At 46.9% G+C, this 17,931-nt stretch overlaps 1 protein-coding gene across 1 annotated transcript; it reads left to right on the top strand.

Moving 5' to 3' along the window:
- The first annotated feature begins 639 nt into the window (after window positions 1-639).
- CKAP4 (cytoskeleton associated protein 4) lies at window positions 640-8,833 on the top strand. Its single transcript, XM_080363901.1, has 2 exons — window positions 640-1,020; window positions 5,767-8,833. Exons 1-2 carry the CDS (start codon window positions 667-669, stop codon window positions 7,096-7,098), a joined length of 1,686 nt encoding a protein of 561 aa, XP_080220027.1. The 5' UTR covers window positions 640-666; the 3' UTR covers window positions 7,099-8,833.
- Window positions 8,834-17,931: the final 9,098 nt, after the last annotated feature.

Genomic DNA, 17,931 nt, shown 5'->3' on the forward strand with positions numbered 1-17,931 from the left:
CACGAGAGTTTGAGTCGGGCTAGAATCACTCCTGCAGCTGTTGCGTGCCTGAGAGACCAGCCCGATGCCAAGTCTCTGCTCTAGGGGCACAAGAAACTGGGAGATGCACATGGAGAGAACAACTTTTTCCTTGTGCTTTGCTCTCGGAGCTTACTGTGATCCTATCAGCCAAAATCACACTCAAGCAAAATAGCAGCTGTATGAGGCAGGAGCCTGCCGCGCTCTGCCACCAAAACTACACGCAAGACTAAAAAGCGGCAGCGCGCCGGAGCTGGGCTTGGGGACACCGGGGGGCTGCGGGGGGAATGCCCAGCGCACCCCGCGCTGAGTGAGACCTCCGGACAGGCGCGGCCGAGGTCGGGACAGGGTCTGTCACCCCGGGGCTGGCCGGGGGCTGCTCCTTCGCCCTGCCCGCCGCTCCCCCGTCCCGTTGCCGCCGTCGGGACGGCGTCGAGCCCGCCTGCGTGGCGGCTCTCCCCGGGAGGGACTGCGTCCGTCCCCGTGTGCGTGGCGACTCCCCGGGGCGGGGGCCGGGGCGGGGCGGGGAGCGTGGCGCTGCCCGGGCCGGCTCCCCCGCCTTCCCTCCCTTCATCCATCCCTCCCTCCCTTCATCCCTCCCTCTCTCGCCCGCTCCCGCTTCGCGCACGACGGCGGCGGCGTCCCGCCATGTCGGCCGCCAAGCACCGGGGCCCAAAGGGGGGCAGCCCGCCCGCCGCCGCCGCCAACGAGCGGGGCGCGCAGCCCAGCGGCGCTGAGGAGCCGGCGGCGAAGAAGCCGGCGGGGGGGCACGGCCGGGGCGGCAGGGCCGCCTCGGGGGGCGGAGGGGGCCGCTCCGGCGCTGGCCCCCGCCGCGGCTGGGCGCTTCTGCTGGGCGCCGCGGTGGTGCTGGGCGCCGCGCTGCCCGCCGGCTGGTACGTGCGGCAGCTGCGGGAGGAGGTCGGGCGGAGCGCCCGGGAGAGGGAGGCCTCCGAGCGGCAGCGGCAGGAGCTGGCCGCCACCCTGGACACTGTGGTGCAGAAGGTAGTGCGGCGCCGGGCACTGTCGGGGGGCGGGCAGGGTGTCCCGCGGGGCCGCTCGGCGGTGGCGGCGCTGGCAGAGGGCGGGCTGGGGCGCGGGGACCGTCGGGGCGCTCGGTGTTGCTCGGCGGGGCGCGGGGCGGCAGCCGCCCCTGCAGGAATGGGCACTGGGCGGCGGTTCAGCCGAGGGCAGCGCTCGGGTAACCCGGCTTGCGGGAAGGCGAACGTGTCCCGTTACCCTGCCGCTCCGCCTCTCCCCCTCCGTGCTCTCTCTGTAAAGATGCTTTCATGGCTTTAGAGGGGAAAAAAAAAGAGTCTGGGCCGCAGTTATTCCCAGCGCCTGCAAACGTGGCCTCGGTAAAGCGAGCAATCTCCGGCAGCAGCGCAGAGCGGGGCCGGGCCGGGGGCGGGACCCCGCGGCGGGCGGGCGGCCCCCGGGACAGCCCGCAGTGGCGACCGCAGCCGGCTCCTGGCCCAGCCTGTGCTTCCAGGGCTCGGGCGTGAAGCCATTTTATATAATGCAGCCAGCACACTTACGTGTTGGCAGCAGCGCAGACCTGCAGCTTCGAGGGCCTGCTGGCTGTAATTTTATATCTTGGATCCTCGCAAATCATGGAAAGCCGGGTGTGGCCGATGGGCAGCTCTTTGTCGCTGCGTCGAGCGGGCAGGTGTGCACATCCAGGTGTGGCAGCATGGTCAGATGTGGCAGGATCCTGCCTCGACGTCCCTGCATGCTCCAGGAAACAAAACCTGTGCCAGCTTCACCGAGCAGCAGAGGCCTTGCCAGAAACACTGCTCCTGCCATAACTTGCCTTCTGTGTGTCTGCCACTGCCTCTGGTTGAGCAAACTGGACTCTTGGTGTCCATGGCAGTGCAGGACCAGGAAGGGCTGTGAAGTAGTTTGCAAAGGGTGTGGCTCAAGTGAAGCGGAATAAATGCTCATTTCTCTCCTATTTTTTTTCACTCAGGCCTTACTAGCCCCCTAGCAAGAATTTCACTAGTGTCACTGTGCATCTGGATATGCCTTAGGGTGCCTAAAACCTTAAAAAAATGGCGTACGTGAAGGCACATCATCAAGGTCTAACCAAGCTCCAGTCTAGGGAGTAGGTAAATCGGTTGTAAAGCAGTGTGTAGAGTTGTGACTGAGTCAGATCAAAGGAAAGGAAATTCTTGTCTCAGCTTGACTGCTTTCTGCACAGCAAGCCATGCAGATTCCCCATGTTCCCTGCGAGCTCGGGCCCCGGGCCGGCGGCAGTGGGACAGAATGGGGGGACAGGGTGGGGGGACATGTGCTGGCAGAGATCCTCTGGCTGCTGGCTGCTGGGAAGCACGGTAGCCTGCACACATGGAGTTTGTAGGGTCAGTCTCACTGTTTCCTTTCCCTTATGACAAGCAGGAAAAGGAAAACTCGCATGAGGCCAGGAAAGGGCTGTAAAATTCAGGGCTATAGTGTTGTTTCTGAAGCTCATTTTAAATCCTGTGTTTTTTAGGCTCTGATTCCCAGGCCATGATTTGAACTAGCAAGAGTGGTTGTTTTTCCCTAGTTTTTAAGGCATTTTTACAGAGTCTTTGCAAGAAGGAATAAAATGCAACGTCAGGGCATACAGGACGTAAGATTACAATACGTGAGTGTAGAACCCAGATGTATGTGCAATATATAAGCCTTTCCAGGCACAGGAATGGGTACAACTTTCTGCCTCCTGTCTCTGTATCAATGCAGAAAATCATAGGTATATGTTGTATATTCTAGGATTCAGGTATGTAACAAAAGTTTATAAATAGTTGGTTTCAAAGAGAACTGAAACTTTGCCTGTGTGCCTCAGACAGCTGATGTTATACATAGAATAGTGCAAGAAGTAAAGGTGGGGGGAAAGAGATCACAGAGAGTTTCGATGTAACACTTGAAAGCTTTGCTTGCTGTGACTTGGCGTTGCCTTTACAGAAGGATGTACTGGAGGGAGGGGAGACTGTGCCATATTTCATTTCACAAAATCGCAGGGTCCTGCATTGCACTTTTGAAGTGTCGTCAGCACAGGCTGCTGTGTGGAACTGGTTTTCTCCTTCTGTCTTTTACTGCAGAGAGCTCCTGTCAGGAGTAAGCGTTATATAAACTCATCTGCTTTACACATCAGCAGTGGGAGGAGAAAGGAAATGATGTGGAAGTTTAGTCTCTAATACAGCACAGTTCTCAGAGGGGCCAAGATCTTTAGGTGTTTAAACACAGCATCGTATAACCAGTTAGAGAAGATATAGTTGCTAGCTATAGACATATTTTTCTCTCCTATTTATGGTGTTAAACCTTTCAAGGGCTATAGTTTCAAGTCTTACCAGCCATGAACACCAAACAGGCAAACTCAGATGTAGGTGCACACACAAACCAACTGTGTAGTGAATGTGAACTACTACTTTGAAGTTGTGAGTTTTACTCCTCTTCTGCAAGGTGTTTACTTTGGGCCCCAGTGGCTCTTGGTTAGGACAGATCAAATTAGAAACTGGTCTGATTTGAAGACCCCAGTCCATTTTGTTATGTCAGAGCTTGCTTATCTTTAAGTGACTGGTCCAGCTGGAAATATAGGAGAATAGCATCAAGTGACACTATAAGCATTGGGCAAATGTGGTGGAGGAGCAGGTATAAAGTCCTTCCACTTGCAGATGGGTGGGATCCATCTCGGTCAGACGTACAGCAGCAGAGACCTCCTGGCCTTCTGGAGAGTTCTTCTGGCCATTTCTGATGCCTTTTCTTAGACTAACAATTGAAGAGAGTTAAATTGCAAATAGGATTTTGGTGATTTGGTTGGAATGTGTCAAAGAAAATCTGTCATAAGAGGGGGAGGAGGACTTTCCTTTACCCTCCTTCTAGATTTCTGAAGTCCATTCATAGTGATACAGAAAAAGCTCTCTACTTGAAAAAAAATCAGAATGAATGACAGCTAAAATGTAATGAAAATGTGGTTGATAAGTCAGTGTAATGGCTGGTGCCCTGCTGTGACACGTGTCGCAGTATTACCTGCTTCTCCTTCACCCCCAGCTCATTTCCAGTTTTGTGTGTAAGCACTGCAGAATACATGTATTGGGAATGTAGAGTCATTACAAAACTTCCTACAGAAGAGAGGGGAAAAAGAAGTCTTCTTTGTAGGTATTCTTCAAACTGCAGGGATCTGTTGAAGCAAGGGCAAGTCTTGTGGCCAGACTCTACAGTCCTTACACAGTGTAGACTTCCATGAAAACCGAGGAGGATTTGGCCAGGGATTTAGTGTTGCAAAAATGCATTATGAATAACTTAATTTCTAATTAGTAAGTCTGTTAGGTCTTCTGAAAATAACTTCTAGGTTCAGAACCTGACTGGGAACTGCTGGAGCCTATTTCAGTTAAAGAGAAAAAAATACAAGCTCTGTATATTTCTTTCTAAGACCGTATAAAATATACTTCTATTTTTAAAATAAAACCACCCCTCCAGCTGTGTATCTAATCAGTAAACGTGGCAGCCCATGTGGCAGGACTGATTAATGTACCCCTCGGACACAGGGAGTAGCGTGAGGCAAGGGAACATGCATTACTCAGCGCTCGCCATCCTGCCGAAGCCTTGAGGTGTTTCCTACGCGATGGATTCCCATTGCAGCCAGTGGGAGTTCTTACATTGCTTTACAAAGTTTAAAAAAGTACAACACACCCACACACAAAGAGGTTTCTCCACGGTCTTGAGACTGATACTCTGCTTGGCCTCAAAGTACTGTTTGCTTCCCCATTGGTGTGCCTGGATCGTACTTTTAAATGTGACGGTAAATGAATGTGGCGGCCACTCACCCCTTGACCTTTTCCCTGTTGTTGCTACTAAAACCAACTGTAGTTTTTGTAATTGGGAAGCTTAATAGCATACCCGATCCAGTGGCAACAACTTTCTGTGAGTATTAACCTGAGACAGAGACAGGTCAGTCCCCTTGGCAGCTGCCCTGGCGTTGTGTTCTGGCTCCATCCATACACGTGCCCCTGTTCACTAAGAGCGTGTTGGTGTATGCATGTGTGTGAATAAAGAGGTACTAAGTATTTAGAACGTTCAAGCCCTTCTGTGGTTTTTGTTGTTGTTTTTTTTAATCTTAAAAAATAGTTAACAAGAAAAATCTGTGTCTCCATTGGTATCTAGGAGCAACAAAATGTCACAATTACTGTCCCCATTCCCCAGCCATTCCTAGCTCCCCTTTATCTCTAATTCTCCTTGTTGCTCTTTCTTGTCTACTTTAAATCTTCTTTCATGTTCAGGAATTGGCCTAGGGTCTGATTGCCTGCTAAAGTCTAATTCCAGCTTTTCTGTATTCAGAAGCTGATGTCAGATGTTCTTCAGTTTGGTGTTTCGGGGTCTTTTTTTTTGCTTTGTTTTGTTTTTTTCCTCCCTTACGGCCCATGGAACCAGCAGTTGTATAGGGGAGGGATGGCTCAGGGTTCTGGATGCAAACTCTGGAGAAGTGAGTTTGATTTTCACTGCCACAGATATCCTGGATCATTTGCGGCAGGTCAGTGAGGCCAAGGACTTTCAGCAGAAGATTTGTGTATCTGTAGAGCTATAAGGCTCTAGATGCTGGACTTTTTGTGCCTCCCGTATTTATATGCCATAGGGTCACCTAGGGAGCATGAAGGATCACAAGGTGATCATTTCATATGGTAACAAGGGCCATAAGGATCTTTTAGACACAAAGGGTAAAGATATAGGTAAGGATGAAATCAGAATCATTAACCGTGTGGATTTCTGTTTCAGGTGCGTTCCCTTCAGGCCACATTTGGAGAATTTGAATCCTTGATGAAAATTGCTCAGCAGAAGCAGGAGGTTACTGAGAAGGCTGTTAAACAAGGGGAGAGTGAAATAAACCGGATCAGTGAAGTGCTTCAGAAGCTGCAAAATGAAATTTTGAAAGACTTGTCTGACGGCATCCACATGGTGAAGGATGCAAGGGAACGAGACTTCACATCTCTAGAAAACACGGTGGAAGAGAGACTAACAGAGCTAACCAAGTCTATAAATGATAACATTGCTGTGTTCACTGAAGTCCAGCAAAGGAGCCAAGATGAAATCAACAATATGAAAGTAAAGATTGATTCACTAGAAGAGGCAGATGTGTATAAACACGAAATTAAGGTGCTAAAAGATGCTCTTGGTGAGGTGCAAGCATCCATGAAAACCAAAGAAAAGGACATAGAGACCTTGAAGAGTACAATAGACTCCATGGAGTCTGATGTGTATACTGAAGTGAAGGAACTAGTCAATCTCAAACAAGAACATGAGAAATTCAAAGAGGCTGCAGACACTGAACACCTTTCATTAAAAGCTTTACAAGAGAAAGTTCTGAGAGCCGAGGATTCTATTATGCAGCTCCCTGGTGACATTAAAAGACTCGATGAAGATTTACAGCAAGTTAAAGCTGACCTCACCAAATGGGAAGACAATGAACTCTTCAGAAAAGCATTAGAAACTTTCGGCAAGGACAGTGAGGGACTGGAGTCTCGACTGAGGCACATAGAAGACAGCCTGGAGTCTCTGACTTCTGTTGGTGCGCAAAACAGTGAAAAGTTGCAGTCTTTCCTTTTGAAGGAGGCAGAATACGAGAATAAGCTCAGTACCCTAGAACAAAGCATCACTGCTCTTCAGGGGGTCTCAGATGTGGACGTAAATTCAGTCACAGATGTTCTGAAAAATCTTGGTGAATCACAGACCTCCCTGTACAATGATGTGGAAAACTTGAGGAGAAGCATCAGTGACCTGCCATCCTCCGGTGCTCTTCAGGATGTCCAGAAGCAAATTAGTACTTTATTGGATCAAGGAAACCTTCAGACAGGTCAAGCACATTCTCAAGGCTATCTTGAAAAATTTTCTTCTGTGGAAGGCTCTGTAGATGAACTGAGATCTTCTGTAAGCCAGGTCGATTCTGATTTGAAAATGATAAGAACTGCAGTGGATAGTTTAGTCGCCTACTCAGTGAAAATTGAAAATAATGAGAACAACTTGGAGTCTGTGAAAAGCTCAATAGATGACCTGAGGAATGATCTGGAAAGGTTGTTTGTGAAAGTAGAAAAAATACATGAAAAAGTTTAGGCAGTGGTGCTCCTTCTGCAAGTAATGGATTAAGGAGAATAGCTTTTGTATGCCCAGTTTTTTACTCTTTTAAAAAGCAATTTGATACCTCCAAAGAGAATAAGAATACTTTAATAATAGAAACAGTTCTGCTTATTTCCTTTATTTCTCTTTTGTGTAATTTTCTTTTTTAAATTTTGTTTTAAGAAAACATGAGTACAGTTGAGGGTTGAGTCTCTAAGGGCTCATCTCTATAACATTGTACCGCTGTAACTGTAGTGGTGTAACTAAGGCACTACGGCCTCGTTAGCATGGGCACGCATTTAATGGCATGAAGGTGTTTCACACTACGACGCTAGATATCCCACAGAGAAGGGCTACAGCTGTTCTGGTACAAAAAGCATACTGCTGTACACACTGAGAATTTTACTGGGGTGTTTTGGTTTAAGAAACAAATGAACAAAACTACACCCCTACCTTGAACTGTTTAGACCGGTAAACTTCAGTGTGGGCCAGGTTTGAAGCAACTCATCTGTTTCTGCAGTTTGGGACTCAGCCGGGTGGTCAGTTTACCAGGTGTCAGTTGAGCTGTAGTATATTTCTCTGAGTCCTTCACTTGTACCAAGGAGCTAACAAGGGTTTAGCTGAACCCCCGAAGGCAAGGTTGAGGTAAGTGGCATTGCTTGGGTGAAGACCTGAGGGATGTTCCACCACATGGCGGGCGAGATTGCTTCGTTGTGACCATAGGTGTATTTCCCAGCATCATCAGCTGCTGGTGCAGCAAATTAGTGCTTAAAAGGGACTTCTGAAAGATAGGACTAGTTTAAAGAGGTACAGTAATATTTTTGTCATATTTTTGGACTGTTTACATGATGAGGCTTTGTCTTTCCTGGAAAGGCAGAGTTTTTCTGTGATACAGGATTTTCTGTAAAAATGATAATGAGTTTCAATGAGGAAAGAGAAGGACTAAAATTGCACCTCTCGTGTTCCATGTATAGCAAGCATGCTAACGATAATAGTACACTCAAAAACACAGAAGGGGGAAAGTCACCATGAAATCAGCAGAATTGCTTCTAAGGTGTACACATTTCCAAGTTTTCACACAGCTGACAGTGACCTGAACTATTGTTACGTATTCAGGACTTGGTGCCTGATTCTTGTCACCATTGTTGTGACTGGGTGCCTGCCTGGGGCATTGGTAGCAAAGGATCCTTCTAGGAACTGGTTGAGATTGAGGAAGAAGTGTCATAATTCTCTAGAGGTTTATTTAAAAGCCACTTCCTCATGGAGCTTTCTTGTTTTTCTGTCTTTTTGGAAAGGATTTCTAATATCCCTCCTTTTCAAGTTTACTTTTGGACTTTATCCAGGATTTGGTAGAGGGGTTGGCACACGGATACGTTGGAAATAGGTTGTGGGCATCACGTTCACCTCAGCCTGCACCAACCACATCCGTGGCTATGGTAGAAGAAGAATTCCTAGAAATAGTGCCTCCCAGAAGTGGAGTGCATGTGGGAACAGCACAGGTGAAAAGGGGTAAATATGATACTGAACCATATCTAGTGGTGTTCCCACTGTAAACAGGAAAGAATTGCTGGCAAAGAAAGAGGGACCCATGTCTTTAAGGTAACTGTTGTCACTGTTGGAACTGCACTGTTCTTTGTTGACTTCTCAAGTTCTTGAACAATGTTGTTTAGGTTACTGTGAAATGAACTGTATGGCTTATTTGCGGTATTTTTAATACATAATAAACATTTGGAATATTCTTTGCACCTTTTTTTGATTGCTTCTTTCTTAATGTGGTGTGTCCCAGGATAATTCCAGTGGGGTATAGGAAAGGGCTCGGGGGAAGAACCAGATGTGATGCCACCCTGTACTCGTCATCAGATTCCCCAGGGGAGCATGGAGGTAGTCTTCACTCCTGTGGTTACAGAGGAACTTGAAAACAGGATTTGAGCCAGTTCAACACAGTGGTACTGACCAGAGGGCACCCAAGTTTGAGATGCAAGGGTGTGAAACAGGTGATTTATGCAATGAATGAACACCATGTCAAACACTGCCAGCAATGCTTTGGTGAGACTTTATGAATGCCTGAAGCATGTAGAACAGAAATAATGTGCAGACAGGACCTACATAATCTTTCCAAAGTGGCTGCTGCTTTTGAACAGCTTTGAACACTGGATTACAAGGCCCATATACTGATACCATCTGGATGTCTGGCTTTCAAAACTTTGGGAAAGGGTGATTTCCTTTTGATTGCCCATAAAGATGGACCCAAGCTTGCCATATAAACCCAGCTTTGGAATGGTGAGAGCCAAATGGTGTTTCCCCTGTGGTGGTTCGTAAAGGAGTGTTGGCCTCATCATGTCCTGGCAGTTCCTGAGGCCGAACTCATAGAGGCAGGTAATATTTGTTATTAGACTTCTTGTATATATGTTCAACAAAACAGGTGAGCACACAAACCCTTCCATCTGAGAGAGATTTGACATAACCTGTTGACCAGGTTGACGTGAAGCTGGTGATGAGCACGCAGTAGCTTTAACGAGTAGTAGCAGCATGATGAGGAATCTTAAAGCTGCTGTGTAGCTGGCACTGCAGCTGGGCCAAATTGGTTCTCAAAGATTAAATGAAAAATGACTAGTTACAATTCTAGTAACTTAAATTCTGTCCAGCTATTGAAATGACCTATTTCAATAAAGAATTCTCTGTAAATAATACAGCTGGAGGCAGGCACAGCATAAGGGTCCCTCGGTGGGCTGGAGATTCAGCTTTTATATTTGGCTTGACAGTCTCATTCAACACAAACGCTTCCTAATTCCCTCATGTATGCTCACTGAGCACATCCAGTCACTGTGCTGCTCTTTACCATTGTTTTTACACTTGGCAATAGAAGCAGCAGAGGTCTTGAGCAACACCGTGTACGTTGCCAATGTGCTTTTACATCATTAGTTCATCAATAACATGCTGACACAGTAAAAAATTTCAACGTAAACTGTCCAGCTGATTGATGAGGTATTGATTGAGCCAGTTCATTAACATTTATCTTCTTTTTCAGCTCTTGTAAATGGAGAAGCTATTACACTGTGGGCTTGATCACACTTGAAAGGGCTCAGCCAAATATCTACACTGGCAAACACGATGGAGATAAATCTTGTGCTGCTGCAGAACTTCTCCCAGGAGGGCTCTTACTGCTGCTTCAAGTGAAATAACCTGTAACACCAAGCAGAGTGCCTCGTGGTTTAAATGTGTATGTTAGAGGTTTTATTAAAACACAGATTAGTGATTTAGTCTTTTTACCATCTTACTTGACATGACACAGCTGGTAGTGTAAACAAAGCTGCACAGAAGTTAAAGGACTACAGGAAAAAAGGCTTAATGAGATGCACAGACACCACAATAGCCTAAAACCACCCAGTGTGGGCCCTCCATTCTACTGAGCGCTGCTAAGGACAGGCTCTGCAGTTTGGGGCACTGCCAAGAAGGGTGTGGCTGAGCTGTGCAGAGACTCTTGAAGAGGAAAAGGACGATGGGTGAGGACAAGGGGTAATGGTTTTAAACTAAAGGAGGGGAGATTCAGGCTAGACATGAGGAAGAAATTGTTTACACTGAGGGTGGTGAAACCCTGGCCCAGGTTGCCCAGAGAGGTGGTCGATGCCCCATCCCTGGAGACATTCAAGACCAGGCTGGACGGGGCTCTGAGCAACCTGATCTAGTTGAAGATGTCCCTGCTCATTGCAGGGGGTTGGACTATGTGACCTTTGAAGGTCCCTTCTAACCCAAACCATTCTATGATTCTATGATCAGAGGCAAAGTGTTCTGTGAAAAAACAACTGGACCTCTCCAGGCTTTAAAAAAGCGGAGGGAGGGTTGATGGGAAAAGAGGAATGAAAGAGATAATAAACAATCTTCAACTACCTAGAAGGCTGTTCTGTCAAAGGGCCAAACCCATTTGCTCTTCGCGGAGAGTCTGAGCAGGTGAGAACGACACCAGCGCTGCTGGCACCGAACGGTCCCGCGGGGGGACAGGGACCCCCGCCGGGGGGACAGCCGGGCTGCGGGTCACCCCGGCCGGGGCGGGGCCGTGGGCGGGGCCTGTGGCGGGGCAGGGCGGTGGGAGGGTGGCGGGCGCCCCCCGGTGGCGGCGGCGCGGAGCTGCAGCTGGCGGCTCGGGGGAGACTGTGCGTCTGTCCGTCTGTCCTCTTGTCCGTCTGTCTGTCCGCCCGCCCGTCCATCCGCCCGACCCACCGGAGCTCCCTCCCTGGGCGGGGGCCGGGAAGGTGCCCAGCCAGGTGCCTCCTGCTGGGAAGGGCCGGGCGCCGAGTCTCCCCAGTTCCCTCCCTGGGGTTGCACAGCAGCAGCCGCTCATGTGGCCTGTTTGAACAGAAAGAATCAACCCAGCACTGGGCGAAGGTTTTTTTCAGGGCAACGGTATCCTGCTCCCTAAACATCCATACGTTGAGCAGGTGATAAGACAACAAATGGGCCAGGGATCAGTTAATAGCAAAATGGCTGAACTGGGCAGAATAAGGAGCAGTTGCTTCTAGAGCAGGGGTGTCTAACTCATTTTCACCAGGGGCCACATAATGTAGTTTTAGGACTGTATAAGTGTAGGAGTAGTTACATTTATACAGTCCTAAAATTAGATTCGGCCCTTTGAAGGCAACCGCGAGGCTGATGTGTTTCCCCCCTCCCAGTGAAAATGAGTTAGACACCCCTGTTCTAGGAGCAACTGCTTCTTATTCTGCCCAGTTCAGCCATTTTGCTATTAACTGGTCCCTGGCCCATCTGTTGTCTTATCACCTGCTCCATGTATGGATGTTTAGGGAGCGGGAAGCTGTCACTGTTTTGTTCTTGGTGTTAAATCAGCTGTGTATGGTATTTAGCACTGTGAGATGCTAATGCCTGCTGGTTCTCTGAGTGCTTGAACATCACTGCTCCCCTGCCCTTGCTGTGTGCATTTTAGTCATCATCAGCTTCCCCCAGCTGTGGGCAGACATTTATGGTTATCAGAGATGTGGAGCCAGAATATTTACACACAGGGCTTTATCGACACTTATTTGTAAAACCTGACATCAGATGGTCAAACGGCATGCAAAGCGATTCCTTTTCCCAAGAACCCATTTGGTTTAACACTGACCAAGGATGCTCAAAGACCAATTCTGCCCTGGACACAAAAGCAAAAAGAGTATATTTTCTGCTTGCTCACACAGCAAAACCTCTGCATAATCTCCAGTATACAATATGTCGCAAGCTCCCAATATAATATATCTTGTCAGGAGTCAATGCTCATGCACTGAAAAAGGGAACTCAGGAATCTGTTTATAAGTGCAGAGTTCGATGATTACTGCATTTATAATGCAAATAATATACCCTGGAGCTATTCAGAGTTAATCTAGCATCACAGTTGTAGCCTGCTAGACCTCAGACAAAGAGATCCCTGAACTCTGCTTTTTTATATTGGAGCTTATATAGCAGGTGTTTCTTTGGCTGCTATGGATATACAAATAATACATTTCAAAATCCTTTCCAAGATGATGCTATCTAGATGCTCAGCTTAGCATTGGGGGATGAATCTTTTCTCAAGTGATTCCAGTTTCACTGTGAGAGAAATGAAAGCCAAAGACACAATAGATCATTTTACTACATATCCTGCCCAGAAAAACATAGTTTTGATGTAATAGTTATTACCAGTTAATTCCTGTGCCCCACCCTGGTGTTCATCCACAGTTCTAGAGGAAGAAGCTAGTTCAAATAAGGCTGGCTTTGTTCCACTCTGAAAGATTTTCCTTTGCCACTCTGTAGATGTAAATGTTACATTTCCTGTGGATAATCCTTTCCTGTCAATACTGCCTAGGTTGGGGCTGGGATGGAGTCTTAAAGTTATGAGTAAGGATGGAAAACAACAAAGGGAGAAAGAGTCAGGGTTACCTTGAAACTCATTTTTTTTTGTGCTCTGAATTTCAAACAAAGTTAATAATGATAAACTTTTCTTTTCCCCTCCTTTCTCCCTTTTTAGCCAACTTATTATCAATATACACGTCAGGGGGATGCAGAATATGATGTTTAAATATTATTTGCTTTCCAGTAATAATTTGGAGCCATAAGCAAAAACAGGGCTTGAGATGATAGCCCCTGCAGAGGCACCTGTTTAGAGAGAGCACTGCAAGAGACATGAGCTAAACAAGTGAGTTGACACCACTGTTAGTGGCAGGTAAAAGCAAGATGTTGCAGTTCCCACAGTGTGTTTGGACAGTCCACACTTTGGTGTCACTTGGGCCAAAAACCCTTTCTGCCAAGTACTTCATTGCAATAGAATCATAGAATGTCCTGAGTTGGAAGGGACCCACAAGGATCAACAAGTCCAACTCCTGTCCCTGCACAGGACAACCCCACAGTTCACACCATGTGTCTGAGGGCTTGTCCAGTCTCTTCTTGAACACTGTCAGGCTTGGGGCCGTGACACCTCCCTGGGGAGCCTGTTCCAGTGCTCCACCACCCTCTGGGTGAAGAACCTTTTCCTAATGTCCAACCTAAACCTCCCCTGGCACATCTTCCTGACATTCCCTTGGGTCCTTTCACTGGTGCACAGAGAGAAGAGCTCAGTGCCTGTCCCTTCTTCTCCCCTCGTGAGGAAGCTGTAGCCGCCATGAGGTCTCCCCTCAGCCTCCTCTTCTCCAGGCTGAACAAACCAAATGACTTCAGCTGCTCCTCATACGGCTTCCTCTCCAAACCCTTCACCAACTCTGTAGCCCTCTTCTGGACACTCTCCCGTAGCTTTACATCTTTTTTATCCTGCAGCACCCAGAACTGCACACAGTGCTCCAGGTGAGGCCACACGAGTGCAGAGCAGAGCGGGACAATCACCTCCCTCGCCCGGCTGGCAATGCTGTGCTGGATGCACCCCATACTTCCCTGCCCTGGAAACTCAAAATGCTCTGCACAAGGGAGTGGGATCCAACCTCCAGGGTGGCCTGCCTGGGAGCCAGGGATGTAGGACAGGCAGCACGTCACCTCTGCACTGCACAGTCTGGGAAGCCTCACTTGGACAACCTCTGCGGAGTGCTCCAAGTCTGTAAATTGAAACCAGTGAGGTCCTAAAAGAAAATTTCCAACCTAGTGGGAAACTGAGAAATTATGGAGCAACAAGGGTCCTTCCCCAGGGCCCACTGAAGTCAGGTGCTACACTCCCATTTTCCTGGTACAAAATCAAGGCCAAAGCACTTTGTTCAAAGCCACATAGAAAATGCACAATGCACCCAGAAACAATTTCCAGTACCTAAAGCTCCAAAAATCCTTTCCTTTGAGTGCATTAGAGCTGTTCACTAGAATACCTAATAGGTAACAGATCTTCCCATACTGAGTGAGCCTTTCCTTTTTGAAATCCTTTTCTCAGGGCCTGGACACAGCAGTGTCAGAACATTATCAAAGGAGGTAGTACACAATTGTACAGTTTATAGTTTACAGAAATAAGGTTTATGAGACATATTTACTAGCTATTTCTGTTCAGGATGTATTCACTAGCTATTTCTGTTCAAAAGATTGCAAATGTTAACAGTATAGGCAGCACAATGCTCATCATTAAGCTTCAGAGTAAACACCTGAGGGACAGCCTTCTTGATGCTATTGCTTCCAGCTGCCTGGGGTTTCAGGCAGAGCAGCTATGCTGGTACACAGCTGATGCCTTCAGAGATCACATCACAAGCCTCAGAGCTACAAGCAAAAGGGACATGGACTGATGGAGTGCCCTGAATGAACCAAGCTTTTATTATTCCTATGTCAGGTGTATAATGCCATCACCCAGGGGTTCAAACCCTATCCTAACAAGTGCTGGATGAGAAGACGTATTTAGGCACCTCTCTGCTAGAATGCTCCGGACACCAAACCCCTCTCCCAGTGGCATAGTTTGTAGGATTAAATGTGGACTTCAGTCACCCCATTCTGATCATTTTTGTCTCATCCCCATAGCAGATTTCCATCACCATACATTCAGGTCTGAAGGTGGTATTGTTCTTAGGAAATTCATTAAGTATTACACATTCTTAGGATGGTTTCTAAGAAAGGAAAAAAACCTCAGTTCTGTCTAATGTGTTTAACATTTAAAAATAGATATGCAAGAAAAAGAACAGCTTTTCCATTCAAGAAGGAGAAATTTGTATTGCTAAAAATAGCCCTACTGTGCTTTTGTGAACGTGAGATTGATGGAAGGATAATTAACATTTGCTGGAGTCTGAATCCTTACAGATAATTAATTGAGGTGATAATAACCTCTGAGACCCACGAAAAATACCTCTGTACTTGAATGCTTTCAGTGATCAAACTGCATTACAGCATCCCAGAAGAATGTCACAGCCTTCCAGTAGCTGCAGGTTGGTGGCAGGACTGGAAAAAGCCCTGCACTTCCTTCTGAAGTCATTGCGATTTTAAAGCTGCAGCAGCTGTAGAGACAGCAGAATGGCTCCTCGTGGCTTCCTTTGGTTTCAGGGGAACCTCTTTTGATTAAGCCACGCCAGGACATTTTAAAGGCTCCAGAGGATATTAGCACACATGCATTTTCGTGTTATCCTGTAACAACACTTGTTACAGGTTCAACAAGGCCAAGTGCCGGGTTCTGCACTTGGATCACAACAACACCAGGCAGCACTACAGGCTCAGGGAAGAGTGGCTGGAAAGATGCCCATGGAAAAGGACTGGGGCATCTGGCTGAACATGAGCCAGCAGTGTAAACAAGTGGCCAAAAAGACCAACAGCATCCTTCATTCATTTATAATTTTTTGCAGGACAAAGAATCTTCTATTTCTTCTGTCTGTTCTTTCAGCATGGACAGGGAATACTCATAATGCAGTTGGCAATAGACAGTGGTATTATTACACTGGTTAAATACAACCCTCAAAAATAGTTTTTGGTTCAGGCCACAGAAGAAGACCAAGGACTTTAAGCACTGCAATTAAATGCTCCAGAAGCACTGGAAGCTCCAGAAAACAAGACAGAAATCTTGTGTCCAAGCTCTCTAGAATAAGTATATTTTCACCAATGTCCACAGGAAAGACTGAGGGTTGGATGAGAGGCTGCACTCATTTGTTCATCTGGTTTAGGGAATCACTACTCACACACAATCTTGCTGTTGTTGTAGAAACTCTGCAAGTACTTTTGGCAGAGATGTGTCTCATACTAATGTCTTAGGATCCTGCCCCTTGCAGCATGCATGCTGACTCTCTGCTGAACATGGCTCAGTGATGCAGCTCTTGTGCATGTGAAGGTCTGTCCCCAGACCTCAAATGGCTGGAGTAAAGGCTTAATCTGTCCAAGAGTCCTATTACATAATCCTTTCTTTGTATCTTGATTTGCCTTCCCAAAGTTCTTCAGTTTCCTTCAGTTTTGCATTCATTAGAGCTGGTGTAATTTACTGCTTTGCCTATAAGATTAATTCAGTAACAGAGCTGCAGTTCCAAATAGTTGCACAGAGCTAAATGCTGGTTTATGAAAGTATCTGAATACAAAAAGAAGTGCACCTGCTAAAAAACTGGTTTTGGAGTGCTGTTTATTGTTCCTTTCAGTTTCTCTCATGTCACCGTAATAAAAAGTTCTTCTCCTGAAGAGCAATGAAATAAGTCTGTGTGATTACAATCTTCACTGCACAATCCAAGTTCGGGACTGGGTGTGCTTTCTTGCGTTGGCAAAAGAGAGGAGAACTGAGGAAAGATGCAGTGTAGCAAGTGAAGTTCAGTGTTTGCACTTCTGCCTGAACTATTTGAAGCAACCAGGTGGTTAATACAGCCCTGATTTCAATGTTTTGTGGACAAAATTTGAGATAAATTTGTTTCAGGATGATGGCTGAAGCTAGCAATCTGTACTTGATTCCTGCAAAAAGGAATCAGGAACACAACAAGCATATACACATTGCCATGTTCTTCAACAAATCCAGCCAACCTCAATACCATTGCCTGCAAATGGGAAGGTGGTTTCAGAAGTTGCAGCTATACTGTATCTGGAGCATGAGCCCAAAATTAATTCATATCTCAAATGTTTGGAAAAAAGCCTGTGCTTGGGCGTGGGGTTTGCTATGTACTTGAGCAGAGGAGCCTAGAGGAGCTCCTTTCCTTCCCTCCCTCCCCGTCTGCAACCAGGAAGTAGAAGCAGAGATTTACTCTGGGTTTATAGAGGCAAAGGGGGCTTGGGGGCTCAGGCTAGCAGCTATCTCTCCCACCAGCACAGCCAAGACTCCCGGCCCAAATTCAAAGTGCTTACATGCCTCTGAAGTTTGTACTGAGTAAAGATAAACACATCCTGAAGTGCTTTGCTAATACCACAGGGATGAGCTTGACACAGGCACCCAGTTAGAGAGAGTAGTTCTCCACCACAAATGAAAAGATCTAGTCACTAGGTGATTTATTAGTCCCTCTTCAATGATGCTTTTGCTTTAAGAGGGCTTCAGTTACTCACTGCTGACTGGAGTTTTTCATTTATGTTGGAGAAGTATCACTCCTTAACTTGAAAAATGACTTCTAGTGAGCAATGAATGCTGCAGGCCTCATCCTGTGGCTTTGGGTGTAACAATTCACCACCGGTCACTTTGCCACAGGATCCTTGCCATTCTTTCCCTGTTTTCTTTTTCTTGCCTTATTCTTTACATATGTTTGTAACTAAGGATATATTTTTTTTAAGTTAGCTTGTTACATGTCACTCTGTTCCAGGCTGTCAGCTATGGGCTTCCCTGTATTTAAGTCTTAAGCATTCCTCATCAATGCACCCACTGAAATGTTTTTACCACAGTAGAAATCCTTTTTCCACACTGTTTCCAGCACAGTAAGGTGGAGAGAGTCCTTGTAGTTAAGGAAAATTACTCCTGGAGGAAGACCC

Source organism: Nesoenas mayeri, assembly GCF_963082525.1.
Source record: "Nesoenas mayeri genome assembly, chromosome: 1".
Taxonomy (NCBI): Eukaryota; Metazoa; Chordata; class Aves; order Columbiformes; family Columbidae; genus Nesoenas; species Nesoenas mayeri.